This window comes from Myotis davidii, unplaced genomic scaffold (assembly GCF_000327345.1).
Source record: "Myotis davidii unplaced genomic scaffold, ASM32734v1 scaffold5, whole genome shotgun sequence".
NCBI classification, from domain to species: domain Eukaryota; kingdom Metazoa; phylum Chordata; class Mammalia; order Chiroptera; family Vespertilionidae; genus Myotis; species Myotis davidii.
This window is the reverse complement of record NW_006296965.1, coordinates 1,612,583-1,638,318: the sequence shown is the minus strand read 5'-3', so window position 1 is coordinate 1,638,318 and position 25,736 is coordinate 1,612,583. Positions and strand designations below refer to the sequence as shown.

The window sequence follows — 25,736 nt, the reverse complement described above, 5'->3', positions numbered from 1 at the left end:
GGCTGAACATTCCCTTCCTGATGGCATTCCTTTGGAAAAGAATTCAGAGGAATTCAGATAAGCAGGGCCTAGCCAAACAGAATGAAAACCAAAGCCCTGAAGAGGAACTCACATCCTTGCCCAAGAGCTGGTGCTAAGTTACCCAACAAGAAAGAAATGAAGAAACCTTTCAAGGGGCTTAGGCTGCTCACATTATCCTGTGTTTAGAGACTCACCCTGGGAAGAACCCCCATTCCCAGCCAGGACACAAAACCAATAGCATGGGTGGGGGCAGAGGGAATGTATGGCCAAGCACATGCCATCTCTGCGCAGGGCTGCGTAGAATGCAGGACTGTGGCCAGTGGCCATGGGTTTCACAGCCTTCCTGCTGTGGCTCATGCTCCTGGCCCCTAAAATGGCTTTGGCTTTATAGTAAGGACATCATTCCTTGGAGCTGACAAAAAGAGCAATCATATTAGACCCTAGGACTCAGTTATGTGACTCCACGATGGGGTAAAGTGTCCTTTCTCACTCATCAGGACCACAGGTCCCATCTTACACATCCTTTCTCAGCGCTCTCTGAGCAGGCTGCTTGGCCAGCCTGGCAAAGCCCAAACTGGTCAGTGCTTATTGCTTCTTCTATCTCCTCCCTCAGATTGACTCTGCAGGAAGAGGGGATTAGGGTCAGAAAAAGACAAGATAGGTCAGGAAAGAATACAAGTCTTTAGGGTTCATCTTGTTTGAGACTCTCTGTGCTTCCTGGACTTATATGTCTATTTCCTTCAGCAAGTTAGGGAAGTTTTCTGTCATTAGTTTTTCAAATAAGTTTTCAGTTTCTCGCTCTGCCTCTTTTCCTTCCAGCTCTTCACATTCCATGATGCGAATGTTGGTACACTTGAAGTTGTCCCAGAGGTTCCTTACACTATTCTCATTTTCTTGGAGTCTTGTTGTTGTTGTTAATCCTCACCTGAGGATATTTTCTCATTGATTTTTTAGGAAGAGTGGAAGGGAGGGGGAGAGGCAGAGAAAGAGAAACATTGATGTGAGAGAGCTACATCAATTGGTTGCCTTCTGCATGCGTCCTGACCAGGGCCAGGAATTGATCCTGCAACTAAGGCACATGCCCTTTACCAGAATTGAACCCGGGACCCCCTTTACCAGAATTGAACCTGGGACCCTTCAGTCCACGGACTGATGCTCTATCCAGAGAGCGTAACTGGTTAGGACTCTTTTTTTCTTTTTGCTGTTCTGATTGGGTGCTTTTTGCTTCCTTATATTCCAAACTGATGGTTTGATTCTCAGCTTCATTTGCTTTACTGTTGATTCCCTTTAAATTATTCTTTATTTCAGTTAGTGCATCCTTCATTTTTGACTGGTTCTTTTTTATGCTGTTGTGGTCCTCACTAAGTTCCTCAAACATCCTTATAACTAGTGTTTTGAACTCTGATCTGGTGGATTGTCTCCATTTTGTTTAGTTCTTTTTCGAGAGTTTTGTCCTGTTCTTTCATTTGAAACATGTTTCTTTGTCTCCTCATTTTGACCACCTCCCTGTGTTTGTTTCTATGTATTAAGTCAAGCTGCTATGCCTCCTCTGCTTCATACTGTGCCGCAATATAGTAGTTGTCCTGTAGCTCTAATGGTACAGCCTCCCTAACCACCCCAGCTGGGCCCTTGAGGTATACACTCCTTGTGAGTTGTATATCCTTCTGTTATAATTGAGTCTAGATTGCTGGGCACTTGAGGTGTACACTCCTCGTGGGTTGTCTATCCTTCTGTTATAATTGAGTCTAGATTGCTGTTGGCATGTTAATGGGAGGGATTTACTCAGGCTGATCAGCTGTAAGGACTGACTGTGACCACTGACCCCTGACCTTTAACCACCTTGGTGGATCAGCTGTGCAGGGGCCTACCACACAGAGCAGGACTTACTTCAGCAGGGCTCTGGTACCCATTGAGTCCACCCTTTGAGTGTGTCACTTGTACAGGTGATTGGTTGGTGGTGCTTCGATGTGGTCTGAAGCTGTCCACTGGGTGTGCTGGCTCTGAGACCTCCTGGGAGGTGCAGGCTAAGGTCAGCCACCACCTGTGCTACAAAGGCATAACCTACAAAGAGATCTGCAGATGGCTGCTTCTCGTGCTGGGCTTGGAGGTGCCCACGTAAGACCATGCTGTAAACCAAGGCTGGCTGCTGCTAGTGTCTGGCCTGGGGCCACTTAGTGAGAGGTATGGGAATCATTGAGCCTAGATGGCTGCTTGTTTGAGATATTTTTAGGAAAATCTGAAGCCTGAGCCAAGACAGGCCATTCCTATGGTAAAGCCACTGGAAACAGTTTGAATGGGCTCAAAAGTCAGGTGGAGCAGCATCTCCAGGAATCACCAGGGTGGGGCAAACAGCAGGAGCTAGATTGATGAGCTCTCAAATATGGCACCCATCTGCTGGCTCAGTGGGGGAATGGCTCATCAAAGGAATAATGGCTTTTGCCAGCATTTCTGTCTGGGAGAAAGCTGTCCCTCCAGCTCTCGTCCTAATGTCAAACAATTCAGTTTCTCTCAGTATGTGTCTGGTACCTCACAAGTTGCTGCCCCTGTGCTGGAGCTCAGAGGGAGTAAGTCTGAGCAAGTCCATGCACAAGCCCTTTAAGAGGAACTACCTGGGACTCCAGCAGCCTCAGCCTCCCTCCTCAGTCCACACTGGTTTTGACAGCCAGAAGTTACGGAGACTTCTCTTCCTGGCACTGAAACCTTAAGCTGGGGGCCTGGTGTGAGACTGGGACCCCATGCTCCTCCGGGGGAATCTACACAGTTGACATATCTGCCCTGATTTTTACCCACCACACATGGGTGTGGGACCAGCCTGTCTATGTCTCCGCCCCTCCTACCAGACTTGATGTGGCTTCTTTAATTTTGTAGTTGTAGAACTTCCATTCAGCTTGATTTTAGGTGGTCTGAATGATGGTTATTCTGTAGTTTAGCTGTAGTTTTGATGTGGTTGTGGGAGGAGGTGAATGCTGCGTTTACCTCCAACTTTGTTCTTTGATACCCCCAACCTTGTTCTTTCTCAAGATTGCTGTGGCTATTCTTGATCTTTTGTGGTTGCATATAAATTTTTAAATTATTTATTCTAGTTCTGTGAAAAACTCCATTGGTAGTTTGATGGGACTTTCGTTGAATCTGTAGATTGCTTTGGGTGGTATGGGGCATTTTAATTATGTTAATTGTTTTTATCCATGAATATGGTATTTGCTTTCATTCATTTGTAACTTCTTCAATGTCTTGTAATTTTTCTAGTATAGGTCTTTTACCTACTTGGTTAGATTTACTCTTAGTTAAGTTACTTTATTTTTGATGCAGTTGTAACTGGGAATTTTTTAAAGTTTCTCTTTCTGATAGTTCATTATCTATAGTAATAAAAGGGTAATATGTTAATTAGGCCAGGAGACCTTCCAGGAGACCTTCCGGACGTCCTTCTGGACCAAGCCATGGTGGTGGGGCCGAGGCAGAGGTGGTTAGGGGCAATCAGGCCAGGAGGGGAGGGCAATTGGGGGTGATCACGCTGGCAGGGGGGACAGTTGGGGGTGAGCAGGCCAGTAGGCAGAATGGTTAGGGGTAATCAGGCAGGCAGGCAGGGGAGCAGTTAGGAGCCAGCAGTCCCAAATTGCGAGAAGGATGTCCGACAGCTGGTTTAGGCCCGATCCCACTGGCAGTCAGACATCCCCCGCGGGGTCCCAGATTGGAGAGGGTGCAGGCCCGGCTGAGGGACACCCCCCTCCCCTCCCCCCCCCCGCACAAATTTCGTGACTAGGCCACTAGTCTATATAATAAAAGCCCAGCGACTGTTATGGCAGTACGACCGGTTGTTATGATGTGCTGGCCGTAGGGGCCGCCACCAGCACCGCTGCCGATCCTGAGGGCCCCAGGGTTAGTTGTGTGGCCGCTGCCAAGGCGCTGGTAAAGAACATGAAGGTGGCCAGCGTGAGCGTGCAGCTTGAGATGAAGCCTCTGTGGGATGAATTCAATCATCTGGGCACTGAGATGATTGTCACCAAGGCTGGCAGGTCAGGGTGCCCCTCTCCCTGCTGCGACCCTCCCCACGTGGCACCAGTCTCGGGCAGCGGGCTTTGGACTGATCCACATAAGTGAGACAGAAGTGGGGTAGAGGGCGCAGCCTGGCCACTGCAGGTTCCTCTCAGCATGGGCCAGCTCCTTTGCTCTCTGAGTCCTGGCTCTAGTGACAGCCGCCTGGTGCACCGGGCTGGAGGGTATTGCTCAGGAGGCCAGGATGGTGGCAGAGAGAAATCCTGTGGACCTGCCGCCCGACCAGCAGGACCAGCAGGCCAGGACCCGGCACCCCCAGAAACGGACCGGCTCAGAGCACACTGATCTTGGGGGGAAGAAAGCCACCTGTGAGGGGCCTTGCCACCTGTTGGCTCCCAGTGGATCCCACCTCAAAGGAAACTCGGTCTTTGGTTCCTTAGTTCAGTCTATCACGGCTAAAGAGGAGCAGCTGGGCACATTTTAGGGGAGAATTAAGACTCTAAAACAGAATGTTCTGTTCCGTGGAGATTGCTACCCAGTTGTCTTAGGCCTAAATTGCAGGTGATTGTGGGGCCTGGCTCTGCCACTGGGCCCTGTGTCCTCCAATTGGCCTGTATTTGTTGTAAGGGCCCAAAGAGAAGAAGGGGAACAAGTCTTTTGATGCAATGGATTTGAGCAACAAACAAAGGCGAGTGCCGGGCTGTGTCTAATGTACACACAGAGACACCAGCTCTGAGTCCGCCTGGCCAAAGGGAGCTCAGGGCCTGTTTGCAGAGTCTTCTGGTGGTTTCTGTTTCCTTGCTGAGGCCATCCTCCCTGAGAAGCCTGGGGCCCATGCTCAGCTCTAGCTCAGTGGGTCTTCTCCAGGCCCTTTCCCCTGGCTGGCCCTTCTCCCACTCCCAATCAGCCCCCCATTATCTCAATCGGGGGTGGGGCCGGCCTGCCAACCACCTGTGGCACCCTCCCCCAAGCCGGCCCCACCCCTGATTGGTTCCCCCACCCTGATCAGGGGAAGGGCCAGCCCGATTGGCCCTGATTGGGACGGGCTGGCCAGACCCCACCCGTTCACAAATTTATGCACCGGGCCTCTAGTTGGTGTATAAAATTGCAACTGATTTCTGAATATTTATTTTTGTATCCTGTTACTTTACTGAATTCACTTATCAGTTCCAGTAGTATTTTGGTGGGGTATTTAGGGTTCTCTATTTACAGTTATGTCATTCACATCTGACAGTTTTACCTCTTTCTTTCCAATTTGGATGCCCTTAATTTCTTCTTCTTATCTGATTGCTATGGCTAGGTCTTCCAGTACTATGTTGAATAAGAGTGGTGAAAATGGACATTCCTGTCTTAACGGTGACACCTAGTTTTCCCCATTGAGTATGATGTTAGCTGTTTTTCATATATAGCCTTTATTATATTGAGGTATGTTCCCTCTAGTCCCACTTTGTTGAGAATTTTTATCATAAATGGGTTCTGCACTTTTAAAAGTGCTTTTTCTGCATTTATTGATTGATATGATCATATAATTTTTATTTTTCATTTTGTTTATGTGCTGTATCACATTAATTTATTTGAAGATACTATACAAACCTTGTATCCCAGGAATAAATCCAACTTGATCGTGGTGAATGATCTTTTTACTGTATTGCTGAATTTGTTTTAAAATATTTTGTTGAGGATTTTTGCATCTGTGTTCATTGGGGATATTGGCCTATAGTTTTCTTTCTTTATAGTATCTTTATCTGGTTCCTTAGGTACAAGGTTAGATAGTTTATTTGAGAGTTTTATTGTTTCTTGAGGTAGACCTGAATTGGTATGAATTTCCCTCTTGGGACTGCTTTCACTGTGTCCCATGATTTTGCATTGTTGTGTTTTCATTTTCATTTGTCTCAAGGTATCTTTTTATGTCTTCCTTGATTTCGTTAATCCATTCATTGTTTAGTAACATTATTTTGCCTTTATGTGTGTGTGTGTGTGTTTTTTAATATATTTTATTGATTTTTTCACAGAGAGGAAGGTAGAGGGATAGACAGTTAGAAACATCGATGAGAGAGAAACATCGATCAGCTGCCTCCTGCACACCCCCTACTGGGGATGTGCCCGCAACCAAGGTACATGCCCTTGACTGGAATCGAACCTGGGACCCTTTAGTCTGCAGGCTGACGCTCTATCCACTGAGCCAAACTGGTTAGAGCTAGCCTTTATGTGTTTGTCTTTTAAGTTTTTTTCCTTGTAATTGATGTATAGTTTTATACCATTGTAGTCAGAGAAGATGCTTGACATGATTTCAGTCTTTTGAAATTTATTGAGATTAGTTCTTTTTAAATGTTTTTATTGATTCCAAAGAGAGGAAGGGAGAGGAAGAGAGAGATAGAAACATCAGTGATGAGGGAGAATCATGTACTGGGGATTGAACCAGTAACCCACCTGAGATGTTCCCTGATTGGGAATTGAACTGTGACCTCCTGGTTCATAGTTTGATGTTCAACCACTGAGCCACACTAGCCAGGCCATTGAAATTAATTTTGTGTCCTAACATGTGATCTATCCTATAAAATGTTTCATGTACACTTGAAAAGAATGTGTATTCTGCTACTTTGGGGTGAAATGTTCAGAATGTCAATTCAATTCATCTGGTCTATTGTATAATCCTATATAATAAAGAGGTAATATGCAAATTGACCATCACACCCTCGCACAAGATGGCCACCCCCATGTAGGCATAAGATGGCTGCCACAAGATGTCCAGGAGCTGACCCCTAGTGGTTAGTGCGCTCCCACAGGGGGAGGGCTGCTCAGCCAGAAGCCGGGTTCGTAGCTGGTGAGCACAGCGGCAGTGGTGGGAACCTCTCCTGCCTCCACAGCAGTGCTAGGGACCCCTTGGGGGATGTCCACCATGTCCGACTGCTGGTTTAGACAGTTGGACATCCCCCGAGGGGTCCCTGATTGGAGAGGGTGCAGTCTGGGCTGAGGGACACCCCCCGCCCCCCCGTCCCCCCAGTGCACGGATATTGTGCACCGGGCCTCTAGTTTATAAATAAACTGTTTCCTTATTTTCTGTCTGAAAGATATATCCACTGATATATTTATGATCTGTATTATTGTTGATCTGTTTCTTCATGTCCATCAAGATTTGACATATGTTTAGGTGCTCCTATATTGAGTGCATAAATGTTTATAAAGGTTGTAGCCTTTTTTTTGGATTGATCCCCTTATTATACAATGTCCTTCTTTGTTTCTTATATAGCCTTTGTTTTAAAGTCTTAAATCTTTTATTTTAAGTTGAATTGTTTTCCCATATCATATTTAATGCCTTGTTTCTCTTTCTGTCTTATCTTTACTTTTAGAAACCAGCTTTATTTTTAATATTTGTGATTTTTTATTTCTTGGTGAAAGATTAGGACATAAAGATAAAGATGAAGGAGAAAAACGAAAACTGCCCAAGTGTGACAACTGTCAACATTTTAGTATATGTGTTCTCAAGGAGAGGTCTCCTCAGGCTACATCTAGTTAGAAACACAAATGGTCTCTCTTTAGAGATTTATGCTCTACTTGCTCATAGCAGGAAGTCAGATCTTTCCCTGACATAATCTTCCATAATGATGTTCAGTAAAAGTCTCTTCATGAGGGGCTTCTTGCATATTTGCATTGCTGCCTGTGACCTTGCAGTTCCTTAGATCTGGGGTCTGCTGCCCTTGCCATCCTTCTGCACTACTGACCACTGCTGTGCTGCTGACTGGCTCTGAACTACACCACCTTTCTGATGGTGGTCACACAGCACATGGCCATGCCTACTGTGGTGCAGGTTATTCCTGTGGAGTCTCATCTCTGGTCTTCTTCCTCTCTGGCCATCAGGGAAACCTGATTGTTTTGGCCAACTTCTTGAGAAGGGTTTCTACAGAGGAGCAGTTGTGGCCCTGGTGACAGCGTTTTTCCTCTGTTTCACAGCCATTTCCTTTCCAGAATTTAGGGGCACTTTGTGGTGGGTACCTGGATTTTGGAGTGAGGCAGTGTTGGGGGATTATGAAATGGTTAAGTGCAGCCTTTCACAGCATTTGGTATCTCTCTGGAAGTGGCTTTGAGTGCTGCATTTATTCCTGTTTAATTAAGGAGGGGAACTACCTCTTGCCTAATATAAATATAAGCTTTTCCAGGGGAATTTCTGGTACTTAATACAGTGTGCAATACAGAGTAGGCCTCCTTAATTATTTGTTGTGTGGAATGTTGAATCAACTTATATCATGGAAAGAGCTAAGTACTGTGAGAGAGTCAAAAAGTATGATACACTGTTATCATTAAGTTTTTTTAATGCTGTATTGATTTTTAAAAAATATAGCCATAAATGGTATAGTCTAATTTTGTAGACAAGAAATACAATAAAAATAGACAATAAAAATAGAAAGATCAGCTGAGAAGTGAAAATAGTAAGTGCTGTGGGAATTTTGAGGATGGAGAGTATGTTGCAATAGCTTAGCCTTGTCTCCTTTATGAAGCTGGGGTGAGGAAGGGTTGTTATGGTCCTTGTGGTATGGGAATGAATTACACAGGGGGCGTAGGTGAGTGAGGAAATAGGGGCTTACCAGTTCCAACACAAAGCTGCAGGGAGTGATGGTGCAGCTGAGGTATTCTGAGATCTGCTTGTTCACCTTTTTCTCCTTTACCTCTCCACCCTGCCCTCCAGGAAAGCCTCACTGGGAATAAAATGCCAGCACTTTATCTGCTTATCTATATCAAAATAGCAACTGGGGAGAGCATCTTGCATTCATCACATGGTGAACAGGAGCGGCAGACTCTGGAGTCCTCTGCCTCTAACAGATGTGATGAAGAATTTGGATGTCCTGTCCCTGCCCAAGCTTAGCTTTCCTCTCCTGTAGCTTCAGGGCGGATGTCTTTACTTCTGTTGCTTGTTACTCAGCTGAAGGAACATAGGGACCACATATGTGTTGGGGGAGCTGGAGACCCGAAGGGTGTTTCCTGATTTCTGCCATACAGAGGGGCAGCACTCTTGTTTTTTTAGAGTATGTCAGGGGGCTTGCACAATATTCGAGCTCCACATAAAATCACAAATGTTTTCTCTTAATGCTTTTTTTTTTTAAAATATGTTTTATTGATTTTTTACAGAGAGGAAGGGAGAGAGATAGAGAGCTAGAAACATCGATGAGAGAGAAACATCGATCAGCTGTCTCCTGCACATCTCCCACTGGGGATGTGCCCGCAACCCAGGTACATGCCCTTGACCGGAATCGAACCTGTGACCTTTCAGTCCGCAGGCTGACGCTCTATCCACTGAGCCAAACCAGTTTCGGCTCTTAATGCTTTTTAAATATAATTACTCCAATAATATTATATGACTTGTACTATAATGGAATTGAAGTGATTTTTTTACTTAGACTTCTGTAGAAATTTAACATTTACTTTAACTTTGCAATTTCTAAGAGTTTAAAGACATTCTTTTTGCTCTCTTAAAAGTTAAGACCTAAATAGGTAGTAGGACCAATATCATTGTATTTACACAGAAGACTGGGGTTGGGTTTCAGTAAATTGTCTGGATATGGAATAGATGTTACTGTGCGCTGGCTGTTTTCTTTCCCCACATGACTTTGGGCTTTTGTAAGGTTAAAGAACAGGAAATGTGGTATCTTTCCTCTACCCTGTTTTCTTATCTTCCCTGTTTGCAGGAGTCCTCTGAAGAAAAATATGCTGCTTAAATGAATCTCAGCTCCTCCTTTATACCAAGAACTCTTAAGGATGCTAGCAGAGAAGAAGCAAATGAAACTGAAAGCTCACCTGCAGCTCAGAAAAATAAAGACATGGAGTTTTGAGAAGTGAAGGTAGCATGGTGTTAGCCATGGGTGATCAAGACACAGCCAGATAATGTGGATCAGTTTCTATAAACTACGGCTTTTCTGCTGTCTGCTTGCAGTGTTGACGGTGGTGGTGCTCGTCATCAATGTTACTCAGGTAGAGGTGAGTACTCAGTATACTCTTTATAACTAAGGGGAACCAAATCATGGGATTTTGGGACTACTAGTAATTACCTTGGGAAATGTTGATCATCAGGAAACTTATCCTAGTCACAGTTCTTGTTTACATTAATTCATTAAGTATTTGAGAGCCCACAATAGTTATAAACTGCTAGTCACCAAGGGTATAGGGGTAAAGACAAAAGACATGATTTCTTTACTTGTGGAACTCGTGTTCTAAATACACATGTGAGAAAAATAACAGTACTAAGTAATTATCCTATACTAATAAAAGACAAACATGCAAATTGACCATACTTTCGCTACGCCTTAAGCCACGCCCACCAGCCAATCAGAGCGACTGTATGCAAATTAACCCAACTAAGATGATGGCCGGCAGCCACGGAGCTGGAGCAAGCAGGAGGCTTGCTTGCCCCAGTGATGGAGGAAGCCAAGCTTCCCTGCCTGCCACTGTCCGGCTCTGAGCTCTACCGAAAGCAACAAAGTTTCAATTATAGAAGGTAAACAAACCCCAGATACCTGATTTCAGCCATCTGTGGCCACGGAGCTGGAGCGACCAGGAGTGGGTTGCCCCTGGCGATGGAGGAAGCCAAGTTTTCTGCAGGTCTCTGCTAAGGGCAACAAAGTGTCAAGTATATAAGCTAAATAAATCCCAGAATAAAAAGAAAAAAAGGAGAGGCTGGGAGCTTACATCGCCAGGGTGCTTGGCCAGCCTGAAAACGGCCCTCAGCCCCTCACCCAGACTGGCCAAACCTCCATGGGGTGAGGGTCGCCACTGGGGTGGACATCCTCCGAGGGGTCTCACACTGCAAGAGGGCATAAGCCAGGCTGAGGGACCCCCCGAGTGACCAATTTTTGTGCACTGGGCCTCTAGTAATCATATAATAAAGGATAATTAGAAATTGTAAAAAATGCTATAAAGAAAGGAAAGCAGGCTACTTATATACTACTCTAGAGTAGGGTTAGGGTGATGGAGGAAAGCCTTTTCAAGGAGGGGACCTTTTAGTTGAAGATGCAGACTCTGACCTTCAATTGTACCAGTTCTAGGAGATTTGCTGACCTTCAGCCATAGAACAAGGATGATATAGAACTAGGATGATGAAGACCAGGATATCACACACTAGATGATCACTTGACCAGATTCGAGGTCCTTATTGGGATGGACTGTGCTGGCCTGCACATAGAGAACTTTTCAATCCCCTCCCCTTGATTTATTTGTTCTGTTTTGCCTCTCCCTCCTTATAAAACCCTCTGCCTGCATTGAGGTGTTGAGGTGGATTTTGGGACAAGAGTCCCATGTCCTCAGGTGACTGGCACTTGAATAAAATCACTTCCTTTTTCAGCAGCATCTGTTTCATGAGTTTGGTTTTTGTGGCGGCTGGCAGCCAAACGTGGGTTCCCATTACACACAGGCCCTTAAGAACTCTGCTGAGTACTTGAGTGGGACTCTCTGGAGATCCCTTGAGTTTCCTCTCTGTGCAGCTATCCTATGGATTCTGATCAGCTTGGTCTTTTAAGATTCTCAGCTCCACTGCCTCAACTGAAGTAGTTTACCAGGCTGCACCTGGGTTCCCCATCTTGTGCAGCAGCTTAGAACTGCTCTCAAGGCTGTAAGCAAACGGCCGTTACACTTATCATCTCCTTCATTTCCTTTCAGGCATCATTGTCTTTTGTTGTCTGATGTCCAATGTGAGGAAAACCATTGTTTTATACATATTCTTTTTTTAAAAACTTTGTCTCAGATGGAGAGGAAAATCTCACTGTTTCTCTGTCTTGATTAGAGGTAGAAGTCTGAGGGACTTAATCTTGAGGAAAGGATATAATAGAGAAGCTGGAGAGGAGAAGGATTAATAGACCAAGGGGAGGAGGAGAGGATGGGATCTAGAGCACAAATGGATCATACAACTATGTGGGGTGAGGGGCATGGTGCATTGTGTGTGTTGTTATTATCATTGGTTTTTCGAGTGTGTTTTTTCTTTTGCCACATTCAACAGCCTGAGTATAAGAGTAGAGAACCAAGAGAGTTATGTAGCATCTTTTTATTTGCAGAGCACTGATGGTATCTGGATTGGGCTGCATGCACCCACGAGAAACCTTGAACAACATCTTTATATTCTCAAGTTGTGTCATGCCCATTCCTGAAACAGTCATTTGGGATTATCCCTTGATCAGTCAGTAAGAGCTACATGTCAGCAAACAGCAGTGCTGTTTTTCAGTAGACAAAGAGTGAAACAGATGTGGGACAGACAACCTAGTCCACAGCTTACAGTGGCTTCAGGAGGGACCATTGGTGGCTCTGCATCTAAAAAGATCCCAGGCCCTGAAGTTGCCCTTATCACTGGCATGGGATAGAGTTGTGTTTTAGGAAAATTAAGAAAATTGACCTTTTTGCATTCCTTTTCATTTGTGAGTAAAATTCAGGTGGCTTAGCACCAAGTGTCTGGAGATTCTTGGATGACTGCATGGGTCAGTGGAGATACCGAAGGAATAAGAGTGAGTGAGAGTGGGAAAGGAAGAGAGGAACAGGGTAGGAAGGAGAGGGGCATGTCATGATTGCATTGTGTACGTTTTGGTCCTTAATGGTTTACATCAATGATTATATCCTCATAACAACTAAAAACGAAAGGGAGGCTGGAATATTTCCTAGGCAGTACGTAAGGCAAACTTTACTTTTCTTTTTTTAAATTGAGATATAATGGACATATAAATGTGTAGGTTTAAGGTGTACAGTGTGTTGATTTGATATATTGATATTTTACAGTATGATTACCACCATGTTACCTAACACCTCTATCATATCACAAAATTATTTCTTTTCTGTGGTATAAACTATTAAGATCTTGTCTCTTAGCAACTTTGCAGTTATAACACAGTATTGCTGACTGTAATCACTATGCATTAAATCTCCAGGACTTATTGATCTACTAGTTGATCAACATCTCCCAAATTCCCCCACCCTCCAGCCCGTGTTTACTAGTTCAGCCTTTTTAGATTCCAAATATAAGTGATGTCATACATTATTTGTCTTTCTCTGTCTGATTCATCTCACTTAGCACAGTGCCCTCACAATCCAGGTTCATCCATGTTGTCACAAGCTGCAGGATTTCCTTCTCTCTTATGACCCAGTAATATTCCATTACACACACACACACACACACACACACGTACACACATACACACACACGCATGCACACACACGCACACACACGTCGCATTTTCTTTATTCATCAGTAGGCACTAGGTTGTTTCCATATCTTGGCTGTTGTGAGTAATGCTACAATAAACGTGTGTACAGGTATCTTTTTGAAACATTTTTTAAATTTCTTTTGGTATATATACCCAGAAGTGGGATTGCTGGATCATATGGTAGTAATTCTATTTTTATTTGTTGAAGGACCTCCATACTGTTTTCCATAGGAGCTCATTTACATTCCCACCAACTGTGTACAAGGGTTCCCTTTTATCCACATCTTCGCCAATGCATCTATGTTCTTGATGCTAGCTGTTCTAACAAGTGTGAGTTGTTATCTCATTGTGGTAATTGATTTGCATTTCTCTGAAGATTAGTGATGTTGAGCATCTTTTCATGTACCTGTTGGCCATTTGGATGTCTTTGGAAAAATGTCTATTTAGTTCAGTGGTTCTCAACCTTCCTATGCCACGACCCTTTAATACAGTTCCTCATGTTGTGGTGACCCCCAATTTCATTGTTACAAATTGAACATAATTAAAGCATAGTGATTAATCACAAAAACAATATGTAATTATATATATGTTTTCCGATGGTCTTAGGTGACCCCTGTGAAAGGGTCGTTCGACCCCCAAAGGGGTCGTGACCCACAGGTTGAGAACCGCTGACTTAGAGGCATCATGGATCTCCTGATTTGCAGCTACACCATCATCCAGTTCTTAGGGCTTTGTTCATTTTTAAATTGGATTTTGTTGTTATTACTGAGTTGTATAAGTTCTTTTTAAGGTGTCTGCAGGGCTGGGCTCCCTCTGGAAACTCTACGGGAGGATGTGCCTCTTCCATTTCTGGTAACCCAAGGCATTCTCTCCTCTTCTTATAAGGCCACCATTCATATTGGATTTAGGACCCACCCCATTATAGTATGATCTCATCTTAACTAATTACATCTGCAAGATCTCTCTCTCCAGTTAAGGTCACTTTCTGAGATCCTAAAGGTTAGCATATCAACAAATCTTATTGGAGGACACAATCAATCTCCAACACCTGGTTTGGTGCTTTTTCAGCTCACCCACCTTCCTCCACAGCCCTCCATTTGTGCTGCTGGAGGTTACCAAGGCCCCTAGTCTGCATTATGTCATGTGTAGAAATCTGAGGGTGAGCACTTGCCACTGTAGGGGATGTTAAATAAGATACACTGCTGTTAGGCTTTTTCTGTGCTAAAGAGAGGTTGCCCCCAACGACCTTAGCCCATGTGCCCCATCCATGTTGATGTCATTTAAAACCATTATCATTATTAAAATGAAATCATGATTATTAAAATTACAGATCATTGTTTAAAAAAATCCTTATTACTAAACTCATGCACCTTACTAATGTGCCCTTAAACTTAATTGTAAACGTTAGTAGTTTCTTTGTTCACTGTTGCTTCTTGCATCCCAGATTCAGTTTTCATCTTCTGAGTGTATCCTTTAACAGTTCTTCTAGAAACCATGAATATAAACTTTTGAAATCCTTGTATGTCAGGAAATAGATTTATCTCCCAGTTACTCTTGAATGATCATTTGGCTGGGTATAAAATTCTAGCTCATGATCTTTTCCCTCAGCACTTGGAAATATTGCTCCCTTGCCATATTCAGTGTTGCTACTTTGTAGGTAGTGCAGCTTTTGTCTCTAATGGCTTTTTTAGATGAATATGTAGCCTCTGTTTGTTTATTAAAAAAATATCTATTGGACTTCTAGTTTGTGCTAGGACTGCTCTAGTAGTGCTGGGCATGTAACTGAACATGATAAGCCATGGGGCACAAACAAGTGAGCCAAACCAATAAATCATATAATGCCAGGCAGTGACAACTGCCATAAAGAAAGACAGTAGAGAAAGGTGCCAGGGTTATGCAGGAAGGTCCCTCTGAGGAGAGCCCTGAATGAGGTGAGTGAGGGAGCCTTTCAAAAGCTAACAAAGCTCCTCGAGGGAGGGCTTCTGGCACCATGTGAGGGCTTGTTCTTGTTCCCTTTGCTCTGTTTCAGTTAGCCCTGCACAGTTGGCAGGTCCTTTCAGCCTGCCTATCTGGGCTTGGGAATCTCAGAAAATCCTGTTCCCTTGGGTCCTGCCCCTTTGTGCTAGCCAGCACCATGCATCATGCCTAGTGTGTGGATGCTGGAGCCACTTAAATTTGTCTTTTTTATTACCTATCTCTTTATCCTTGTGTATTGGGTTCTAGAAATATTTCTCAGTGTGATTGTCCAGCTCACTAATCTGTCCTTCAACTACATTCTCCAATCAGCCAAGCTCTTTTCAAAAAATTACTTTTTATGGATAACAAGTTCTTTACTATGTCAACCTGCTCTTGGCTTGAGGATGTAACTCCTCCTCCTTGCACGGTGTGGGGTGGGGTATGGTGTAGGTTAGCCCCACAGGTCCCCAGCTGTTGTATTCTCACTGTTTCTCCAGCCCCAGCTTCCCACGGCCCACTTGAAGGAAGACCCTCTTCATTGCTAGTCTTGGCTGGTGGGGAGGGGGCACAGAGATCAGCTGGCCTGGCTCTTGGTCAAAGATCCTGCCATTGCTCAGGACCTTCTTACTCCAGGCTCTACCTTCACCCACTCCACCACAGATACTCTCTGAGCTGCCTATTTGATCATGCTTACCTTGAGTTTTGCCTCCCTAAATCTACTTTTGGATTCCTGGAGTTATTTGGTGTTTTACAGAAAATGGCCGATTCTGTTTTCTGCCACAGTGTATACAGTGGGGAGTTCAGACAGGCTGAGGAAAATGGGGTTGGTGACACAGTGGCATTGACTAGTGGAGGAACACCTTATGGAGGCCGGTGGATGGCAGGGCAGACCTTGATCAAGATGGAAGTGGGTGAGGGGCCTCCAGAGCTTCTGGGTGCCATGGAGGTTGGTCTGGTTAGAGGGTAGTGGGGTAGGTAGAAGCCTTTCTCACTGAGCCAGAATGGTCTCATCCTTAGTACAGCACTAGAGGGAAGCAGTGCATGCAAAAAGTGATTACAGGTCTGAGCAGGAAGCAGAGAGCCACTGGGTCCCCTGACATGAGACAAAGAAGTGAATCCACAGACTCAGGAGAGATGATGTCTGCAGCTTGTGAACACTTGCTGGGAGTGTTGAAGTTTCCCTGGGTCCCTTAAACCCTCAGTTGCCCATTTCTAGCTTACACTGTTAAGTGAGATAATATCTGAGATTTCTGTGCAGCAGTGAATATACATTTGACCAAAAAGGATGCTTATAATGCAGGGGGTGCTGATCATGCCAAAATTTTCAAAGAATGGTCTTGTAAGAACTTGGCCACCCTTGAACAGTGTGGCTCCTGAGTAAACAGGTGTCTTCCTTGGGTAAACTTCAGGGTCTGGGGTGGATGGGGACATAGCTAACCACCTTCAACAGATGAGCTGGGATCCAAGTATGAGCCTCTCCCATCAGAACCTGAAATCCTTGGGAAGCTCCCTCCTCAGCATGCTCCTCACTTTGCCATGAGGCCTTTAGAATTGTTTCTTCCCATCTCTGCTCCCATCCCCAACTGCTAGGTTCTGCTCAGATAATTTCCAATTTCCTTTTCAGATATTTTTAGGCATTTTTGGCTGCACATTTATATACATTTTTTAAGGTTGCTATGGAACACTCATGTCACCAGCAGGCTGTAGAGGATGGTTGCCAGAGCCCGATGCCAAGTTTTTGTTCTGCAGCCTCCACTTACCAGCTGGGTGCCTGTGTGAAGGAGTTCATTTTCTGAGCGCCTGCTTTCCTCGCTCGGGAAATGGATACTGTGATAGCACCTTCCCCATTAGTAATTGGAAATGAAGAAAATTGATGTAAGATGGAAATTATGCTCTGAGAGGAGGGATAGTATTGATTTAAATTGAGATTATGCTCTGCCTTTCTCAGGGGTGATTAGGAAGGTGAAACCAGTCCACTGAAAATGGAGATTATGACAGTCTGTTTCCCACAGGTTATTGTGAGAGTGAATTGAATTGATGGAAAATGAGAAGATTACAGTGGCTCCTCATGGGGGACCTGGACAGTAAATTGAGTTGATAGCACATTGAGTTTGCATATGCTTCTGTGGAAGAAATGGTTGAGGTATAATTGAGATGATAGTATACCTACCCTATGTGTGGTTGGCAGGTTGAATTAGATTGTGGTATAATGAAGTTATGATTTGCTGTACCTTGGTGGAAAATGGAGATTATGATGTAACTCTCTGAGAGTTGTTGGGAGGATGATGAGAGTTGGGAGAATATTGCGCAGTGACTTCTTCCTGATTGGTTTGAAGGGTGAAATGGGTTGATGAAAAATGGAAAACCTGACAAACTCTTCCCAGTGGGGAGTTGGGAAGGTAAAAGGGTTGATGGAAAGTGTAGGTTATGGTAGTGCCACCACATGGAGGTTTGATGGACAATGGAGATGATGACCATGCCTCTCCTCATATACCCAGGGAGTGGCAGTAGTGGAGGGAGTGCCATGACTTGGCCCTGCAAGGCCCAGCTGGACTGACATGCTTGGGACAGCAGGGAGTAGGGCTACTGGCACTGAGCCTTGAAAGATCAGCAGGAGTTCTTACTGGACCAAGCATGGGAAGGCCCATGATTCCCCCACCCATGCCTCTTCTGCCTTTTGACCAGTCCCAGTTGAACCCCAGGGCTCTCACCTGAACCCCTCCAGTGCTGCCCAGTGACCTCCACTCTCTTTCCTAGGGTCCACTTCCCCAGTAGCACTACAGTCCACTCACCAATCCCTGATGTCTTCTCTACCCATTGTCTAGCTGTGGTCAAGCCAACTGGGGCAGAGCTCAGACCCCTCTGGTGTTCCTGGGTCTGCATCTCTTCATTCTGTGCCCACAATTTGTCTCATTCAGGATCTTCTTTCTCTATAGGCTATTCTCCCCACTGGCCTTCAGGCTCTTATCATCTACCCTGATCACCCCTAATAACTTCACTTGCCCCGGGGAATCCAGCACCACAGGATCTAACCTGTGTCTTCTTGAGGAGGAGAAGGGTATCTCCATCTAGAAGACAGGAAGGTGGGATACAGTTGCTGTGTATTTCCCTATTTCCTGCGGTGTGGCTTGGGTTCGGGACCTGGAGAAGGGCCGTGCACAAATCAAGAGAGTGGACAAGAAACATGAATTTGAAATTACAAGGGGCCAGGCAGACAGTCTTTCTCAAGAGGAAAGGCTTCACTGGTGCCCAGGCTTTGCCAGCCTTTTATTCAATTTTAGATACACATATTGCCCTTAGTCAGGCTGGCAATTCTGGTAGCAGACAGACTATCTTAAAGGTCAGTAAATATTAGTAAAGACTTACTTTGAGACTATTAGGTCAGGAAATTGCTTGAGCCACCATTGTCTTGACTAAACAATTGGTGCATAGCTTTGGCCCTTGCCAAAGCTCAAGGTCCATCAGCCTTCTGGGTTCCTTGTTTGCACATTCCTGATAATGTAGACAATGGGTTGCTTCCAGCACTGCTGGACACTGTACTAGCTTGTGTATTGTCCTGGAACCTCCTTCATCAGCCACCTCTGTGAATGGAAAGTGGAAGAATCTCCTCAAGCTAGCAAGGACCTGGGCAAAGGGAATCTGGAGTACTTGTGTATCTGGTTAGGGGCTGTGATAGACGAGGAGATGGCCTGTGGCAGGCAGGGAGCCAAGCATTTTATGTGCTCTTCATGGGGTTCACCCCATAGCCCCAGGAGCTGGCTCTGTCGTCATGCTCAGTTTCTAGGTTGCAGTGGTCACCTGCCAGAAATTATAGTGAGGAAAGGCCTGGGTGGAAAAATCTATGCAAGGACCTTGTGACTGAGGTCTTGACCCCACAGAAGCAGAAACGTGAAGACTCGTGAGACCACACCTCTGCAGGTGTGAGCACCTTTGTGTGTGCTGGGACTGTGCTGAGGCCAGGGTGAGGGAGATGTACAGAGGGGAATCTAAACAGGGCTGCTTGCTTTCAGGTTGATCAGTGTCATGAGGAAAGAAGCCATGCATCAGACAGTCCCACACATACAAGGGAGTGAGCAAGTGGTAAGCCCTCCTGGGGGCTCAGGAGGACACCCCAAAGGAAATAACTGAGAGTGCAGTGATGGGTAGGACTAGCCAGGTGGCCAACACTCCAGGATGAGGAAGAGCACGTGCCGAGGCCCAGTGGAGTGAAGGAGGTGGGACAGTTGGGGAATGAAAAAGTTGCTATAGCCTTTAGAAGTTGTGACTCTAGACAGGTGAGGAAGCCCATGCCTGGCACTGAAGAAGCTGGTGGGGAGATGCAGGTCCAGTAGATCGCTTCCCCAGGGGGCTATGGAATGGGGGAGCAGCCTTGAGTCATTGTGTCTGCATAGCACAAAATGCCAGCATAGTAACGACTGGGCAGTTTTCTCTCATGTAAAGAAGTCTGGATTATCTGTGATTAGGGAGGGCCCTGTTGCCATCTTTCTGCTCCATCGCCCTCCTGTGGCTTCCAGTCTCCAGGTGACACCTGGGTGGGTGTGACCATCACATGTGCATTTGTGGATGTGAAAATCATTGAAAATGATGACAGGGATGTAGTGGTACCAGCAGTGAGTGGGACTAAAATCTTCAATGAAGACCACAGTGATGGGGAGGAGGCAGACAACTGCCTAAGATGGGTGATGGGGTGCTGTCTAGGTACAGCATTTCCATCTCAGATGGGCAGCCCACTCCCTGGACCTTCAATATGATGACCCTTCCTCTTGGAGTGTCCCCTCCTCTGTCCTTGCCCTAGGCCACCTGCAGCCTGTCTATCCCGCACTCAATCTCCCTGGTGACATGGAGTAGCAAAGGGAGCAGCTGTAACATCAGCATCCAGGGAGCCTGTAGTATCACCATGGAAACCCCTGGACTAAGGACCCACACCACATAACCAAGAGCCTGTCCCTTGCTTGCTCTGGGACCCTCTTACTCCATGCTCCACTTGTGAAATAAAGATTACATTGAGATGAACAAGAATAGATCCAGAGACAAATGGTAGTGGAGTGGGGCGGGGGGTGTGGGGGCAGGGGCGGTGGTTAGAGAGCAACCAAATATGTATGTATGCATATTAGCATAACCAATGGACACAGACACTAGGGCAGTGGGGGCTTGCCCGAGTTGGGAATGGCTGGGCGAGGGGGGTCAATTAGTGGAAAAGGAGACATATGTAAAACTTTAGACAAAAAAAAAAGAGAGACATTGAGAGAGAGGGGTTCAGGTGCTGTAGAGGGAAAAGCCTGGCAGCTGGTCCCCAGCTGCCGGCACCTGTGCATGGGGGGAGTGAGGGGATGTGGAGTAGGACCTCTGATTCGGGGTGTCGTGGCTATAAAAGCCCCAGGTAAAGGCCCAAGGCCATAATGAGCAGAGAGATGGCGTGCCCGCGGCAGTTCCTCCTGCTGGTCACCTCGATCTCCCCCTTGTCATGTGCCTCCCTGGATGGCATACCACTTGCTCACTGCCTTGTGCTATACCTTCATGTTGGCACCCACCTTCCTGCTCCTCTCTGGTCCAAGTCTGAGCTTCATCCCGTTCTGCGGCCAGCCTGGCTAGGCTATTTACCCTGGCACTCCCATTAGGCCAGAGGGGGTGGATACAGGAGTGCCGGTGGACCCTTACCAAACAGGAGATGCCCCTGAAACCTCCAACCCAATGCCCTCCCCCTTACGCCACACTCAGCAGAGGGTAACTTGGCACTACACCTGCGACTCGTCTCAACCTTGGACTGCTTCCAGACCCCAAACCCGAGATCTCCTTGGACTTCCATTTCCACCAAGGGCAGCTGCTGACCAACAATGAGAGTGTCCTGGATCCCTGCCTACCTCCAGGGACTCAGTGTACTCAACCCAGTCCAGGGCAACCCCAGAACTGCAGTCAAAGTTTCATGTGCCCAGGTTTACCTGGGAACCCTTGGATTCCTCCTTGGTGTTTTGTTCCACAGAGTGCAGCCACTTACAACAATGAGAGTGTCCTGGACCTCAGCTCACCTCCATATGACCTTTCAGTAGACTCAACACCCAGTTGAGGGCCCCTGCAGAACAGCACTCACAGGGTCCTGTGACCCCGTGCACTTAAGAATCTTAAGAGCAAGGTGTCCCACTTGGACGTCCCCCCCATGGAGGGCAGTTGACGACTCCTGCTGCCCAACTTCCTGGGACCAACTTGAGCCTAATGTCCTAGTGGCATATCACCTGGGGGGGCCTTTGATAAGTACCAGCCCTTCCTGGACATGCCACTAGTTGAGGCGGGAGACTGGGAGCAAGATCTGAAGGAAACCCAGGCCCTGAGCACAGAGGGGTCCCTGGCTGAGCTCCTCCAGGCCAAAGATAGGCGCTGTGCCCTGGAGCAAGAGGGGGAGACATTACAATAGCTGGCCTCGCAGTGGTGTGGGCGGCAGGCCGAGGTCCATGCTCTGGAGCAGCGGTTGCTAACTGGTGGTCCGAGTACCACTGGTGGTCCCTGAGGTCCGAAAGGTTGGCGACCGCTGCTCTTGAGAACTTGTATGGGCAGGTGCAGGGGCTCCTGGAAGATTTTGGACAGGCCTAAGTGGGCAGGGGTGACATCCCTGGGCACTCCCACCCTAGAACAACACAGAAAGGGAGCTGCATAGAATGTGGGTTACCTCCTGGGGTGGAGATAGTGTGAACCAGCAAGACACCATATTCACACATTTTTATTTTTTTTAATAAAAATTATTGTTCACTCATAATTTTATTATTCCACCACAAATTAAATCCTCATTTTGACATTTTGAAGTTACATTGTTAGGGGCTTAACTACTTTTTCTGTAGTATCTACATCATTGGGAATGTTTTAAGGTAGCATATTAGTATTTGTGCAACAACCATGACGTTTCTTCAATTTTTAACCAATGCCATATGCCAACTGTGGATGCCAGGGTCAAGCTGAGAGGATGGGTTGGAGAAGCCCAGGTCCCCTCATGGTAAGAAGTGCCTCTCCCACATCCGGAGCCACCCTGCCTTCTCAGAGACCCAGGCTGTTCACGCCCCATACTGCAGCCCTGCTTCTCAGTGGACTCTTTCTGGAAGCAATGACTCAACATGCTCCTGTCCTTCACTTGGTCCCACGTCTTCCATCTGCCCGCAGGGTTCTCTTTGTGCCCAAACTTTCTGGAAGCTGTGTCATTTCCCATCATATGCCTGTCCCCAGCCAGCTCCACAGGCACTGAGCCCAGCCTGGCCTCCTGGGCTCCAGCCAAACACCCACTGTCAGACGGGTTCGCTACACTACAAGGCAGTCATACCGTCATATAAATGCATGAAGTCAATGTCTGTTCACCTTAAACTCACACACAATATTGTATGTCAAATATTTTTCAATTTTTAAAGAAGTGGCCGGTTCTGTGAACCTAGAGAGAAGACTTGATGTTTGCCTGAAAGCTCAAGTTACAGGTTCTGATTAGGGAAAGTACCTTCAAATAAATTCAGAATTTATTTTTATTGGCCACTTAGAATGCAAAGCATTTCATTTGTAAACTGCTGAAATCTAAAAACATGATAACCCAGGTTAAATAAGATAGTCTCCCAAAGCTGTGTGTGCACATTTCCAGCTCAGTTTTTCTGCTTGATGTACAAAAACAATTTTCTAAGACTCTGGGAAGGAACACTACTGATCTGTGGTTTGATAAACTGTTCAACCTCCATTATATCTCCTGTTATTTTCTCGGTAAGGGTTTACAGAAATTGTAGAATAGCTGCCTTTTTCTAGTCTCACATCAACATTCTGGTTCCAGATGTCTCCTGAAAGGCACTTACCACACATGGGACTCCATCCTCACTCTCCTCACCTTCACACACTTCCGAAATTGGTGTGGACATGAGCACTGTGCTGTGTCTTCACCGTCAGGACGAAGGCTGTAAGTGCTGCTGATGACCCTGATGAACTCACCCAGGTTGACAGGATCGGGCACAAGGAACTTGGTTTGTCCAGGACAGGAAGCTGCTTTTCCTTGTGTAATTCTCTTATCACCGGATTGTGCTAGGACGCTGGATGGCCTGGGAGACAAGGTGGAGGTGGGCAGCCAAGGGTTGTGCGATGGTGGGGAAAGATGTGATGGCCACCATAAGGAGAACGTTCTTAAGACCTATAGACGAAGCAGACGAGTTCATATATAGTATAACAGGATTATGATAGGGTCATTTATATTGGGTTGGAGCACAATAAATGACTCAGCAGTCTGTGCAGATATTCTCTGCTAGCAGACCCCTGTTACAGTACTTAAAAATAGTACAGTGGGGCCTTGACTTATGAGTTTAATTTGTTCCATGACGGAGCCCGTAACTCAAATTACTCGTATGTCAAATCAATTTTCACCATTAGAATGAATTGAATGCTGGGCTGATGTGGCGTTCACTGTGACGTTCGCTGCTCCAACTAGCGGTGGGGTATCTGCAGCTGGCTTGTAACCCGAATTTTAGCTCGCAACTCAAAGCAAAAAATCGGCCAAGAGACAGCTCGTATCTCAAAAAACTCGTTAGTCGGGACACTCGTAAGTCAAGGCCCCACTGTACTAACTTGGGTGCTAATGACTGACAAGACAAAGAATGCAGTAGCACCAGGGGACATACCCCCTGGTGGTCTTGTGATAGATGATAACCGTCATATAAGTGGATCAAATCAATATCTGTTCACCTTAAACTCACACAATATTGTATGTTAAATATTTTTCAGTTTTTTAAAAAGTGGCTGGTTCTGTGAACCTAGAGAGAAGACTCGATGTTTGCCAGAAAGCTCAAGTTACAGGTTCTGATTGGGGAAAGTACCTTCAAATAAATTCAGGATTTATTTTTATTGGCCACTTAGAATGCAAAGCATTTCATTTGTAAACTGCTGAAATCTGAAAACCTGTTACCAGTTACCGGTTTGATATTTATTTCGATTGTCAGGGCATTCGATTTTTAACCAATGCCAAATGTCAACTGTGGACCCTGGGTGTTGCTAACAAAAATATTTATGGCTGCATTTTCAGGAACTCAGATAATCAGAATAATCATCAACAAGGAAGCTCGCTAAGGACAGTGAGGTGGGTCAAAGGACTCAGAATGAAACTTAAAAAAATGAAATGAAATGAAGTTAGTTTTCTTCACATCCACATCAATCATTCCACCTCTGACATCTTTGCGGCCCACACAATCTTATCTGCCTGTCTTCCTCGGAGTCCCTAGGGCCAGATATCAGGAGGTGGTCTGCATGCTTAAAGCACAGCAGTAATACAAGCAGCAGTAGGAGCAGAGTAAGCCTACTAGGCATAAGACCATCCCCTGAGTAGCCAAATCCCATCTCCCAGGGAGAGAAGCAAGCCAGCGACTAAATGAGTCCATGAAGGCAATCTGATCCGCCTTATTGATAGCATTTCTCATATGGGATAAGAGGTCAGTAGTGCTAGATCCCTAAGAAAGTATATAGGTACATTCTTGTTTAATGAGCGCACAGGTCCTGCTTGTGCTGTAGTGAGAATATGTAAAGCCATTCTATTTTGCAAAACCTCATTTTTCCTTTGCCCTGTTTCTTGGTTGGTTCCGCAAGAAAATGCTCTGTCCAGAATCATTTCAGGCAGTTGCTGTGAACTTAGGCAAGGCTTGAATTTCTGGCTTTGTACTAACGCTGGTAAATTGGGGTGAGACAATGCCACTCCTTCCAAGACAAACTGTGAGTCCCCTGGGACTTGAAAGCAGCTAATTTTTTTGGGGGGGTGGGGGATTCTGGTAAAGTCTCATAAATTTTCCTTGGTAAGGTAGGGAAGCCCCATGTACAGTGACCAGTCTATCCATAAGGGAGGTAAGGCCATATATGTATGCCACATATCCAGTTACCTTCTTTGGGAGTCAGAGGGGCACCAGCCTTTAAAGATTTGTTTTCTTTTTCTGTCCACTCAGTATATAAAACCTTGTGCGTTATTTGACAAGTAATGGATGGGAGCCACCATATGTGTCTGGGTGTGGTGTGGTTCATCCAATGGAGCAAACACAGCCAGTCCATGTAGTCATACACAACGTCTAGCCTCAGATTCCAGCAGGGTCCGTGGGGACCATGTACCTGATTGACTGGCAAGAAATACCGTCTCCAACCTGGGGGAAGTTGCCAGCCAACCCACATTCAAGTGTCCCCTCCCTTGATTCAATGTCTCAAGGAGCTCTGAATAGTAGTGGACGTGGCCCCTTTTCAGCTCTGGTGTTAAGGCATCAGGCCGTAAGCTTTCTAATGGATGTGATCAGTGGAACATCTCGTGTAACAGTTCCCAAGCATTGGTAGGGAGAGAACCCCATGCTGGCATCTGCCAAATTTATTTTCCTAACTGCCTTGGCAATGACCTTTGCCCACTTGTGTAAGGTGGAAGATGGCAAAAGGGCATGTAGCTATGCTTTTAAACTACCATGCTTTTTTGGGCACAGGGACAATACCTTCTTTCATTCATGGGGCATCTCTTGTAGGGGCTCTACAGTAGGAGCTGCAGTGGTCTTGTAAAAATTGATCCTAGAATGGGATGTAACACATTGCCCAAGGAACTTGTGGAGACAGCTCTGTGCTGTTGCA

The 25,736-nt window shown here is 45.8% G+C and overlaps 1 protein-coding gene across 1 annotated transcript in view; it reads left to right on the top strand.

Annotated features, from left to right (window-relative positions):
* Positions 1 to 8,683: 8,683 nt before the first annotated feature.
* NXPE3 (neurexophilin and PC-esterase domain family member 3) overlaps positions 8,684 to 25,736 on the top strand; it is a 36,225-nt gene continuing 19,172 nt past the window's right edge. The window contains exons 1-2 of the mRNA XM_006772588.2: positions 8,684 to 8,789; positions 9,696 to 9,984. Of these exons, the coding sequence (XP_006772651.1) occupies positions 9,892 to 9,984 (93 nt within the window). The 5' untranslated portion in view covers positions 8,684 to 8,789; positions 9,696 to 9,891. The remainder of the gene's footprint in view (positions 8,790 to 9,695; positions 9,985 to 25,736) is intronic.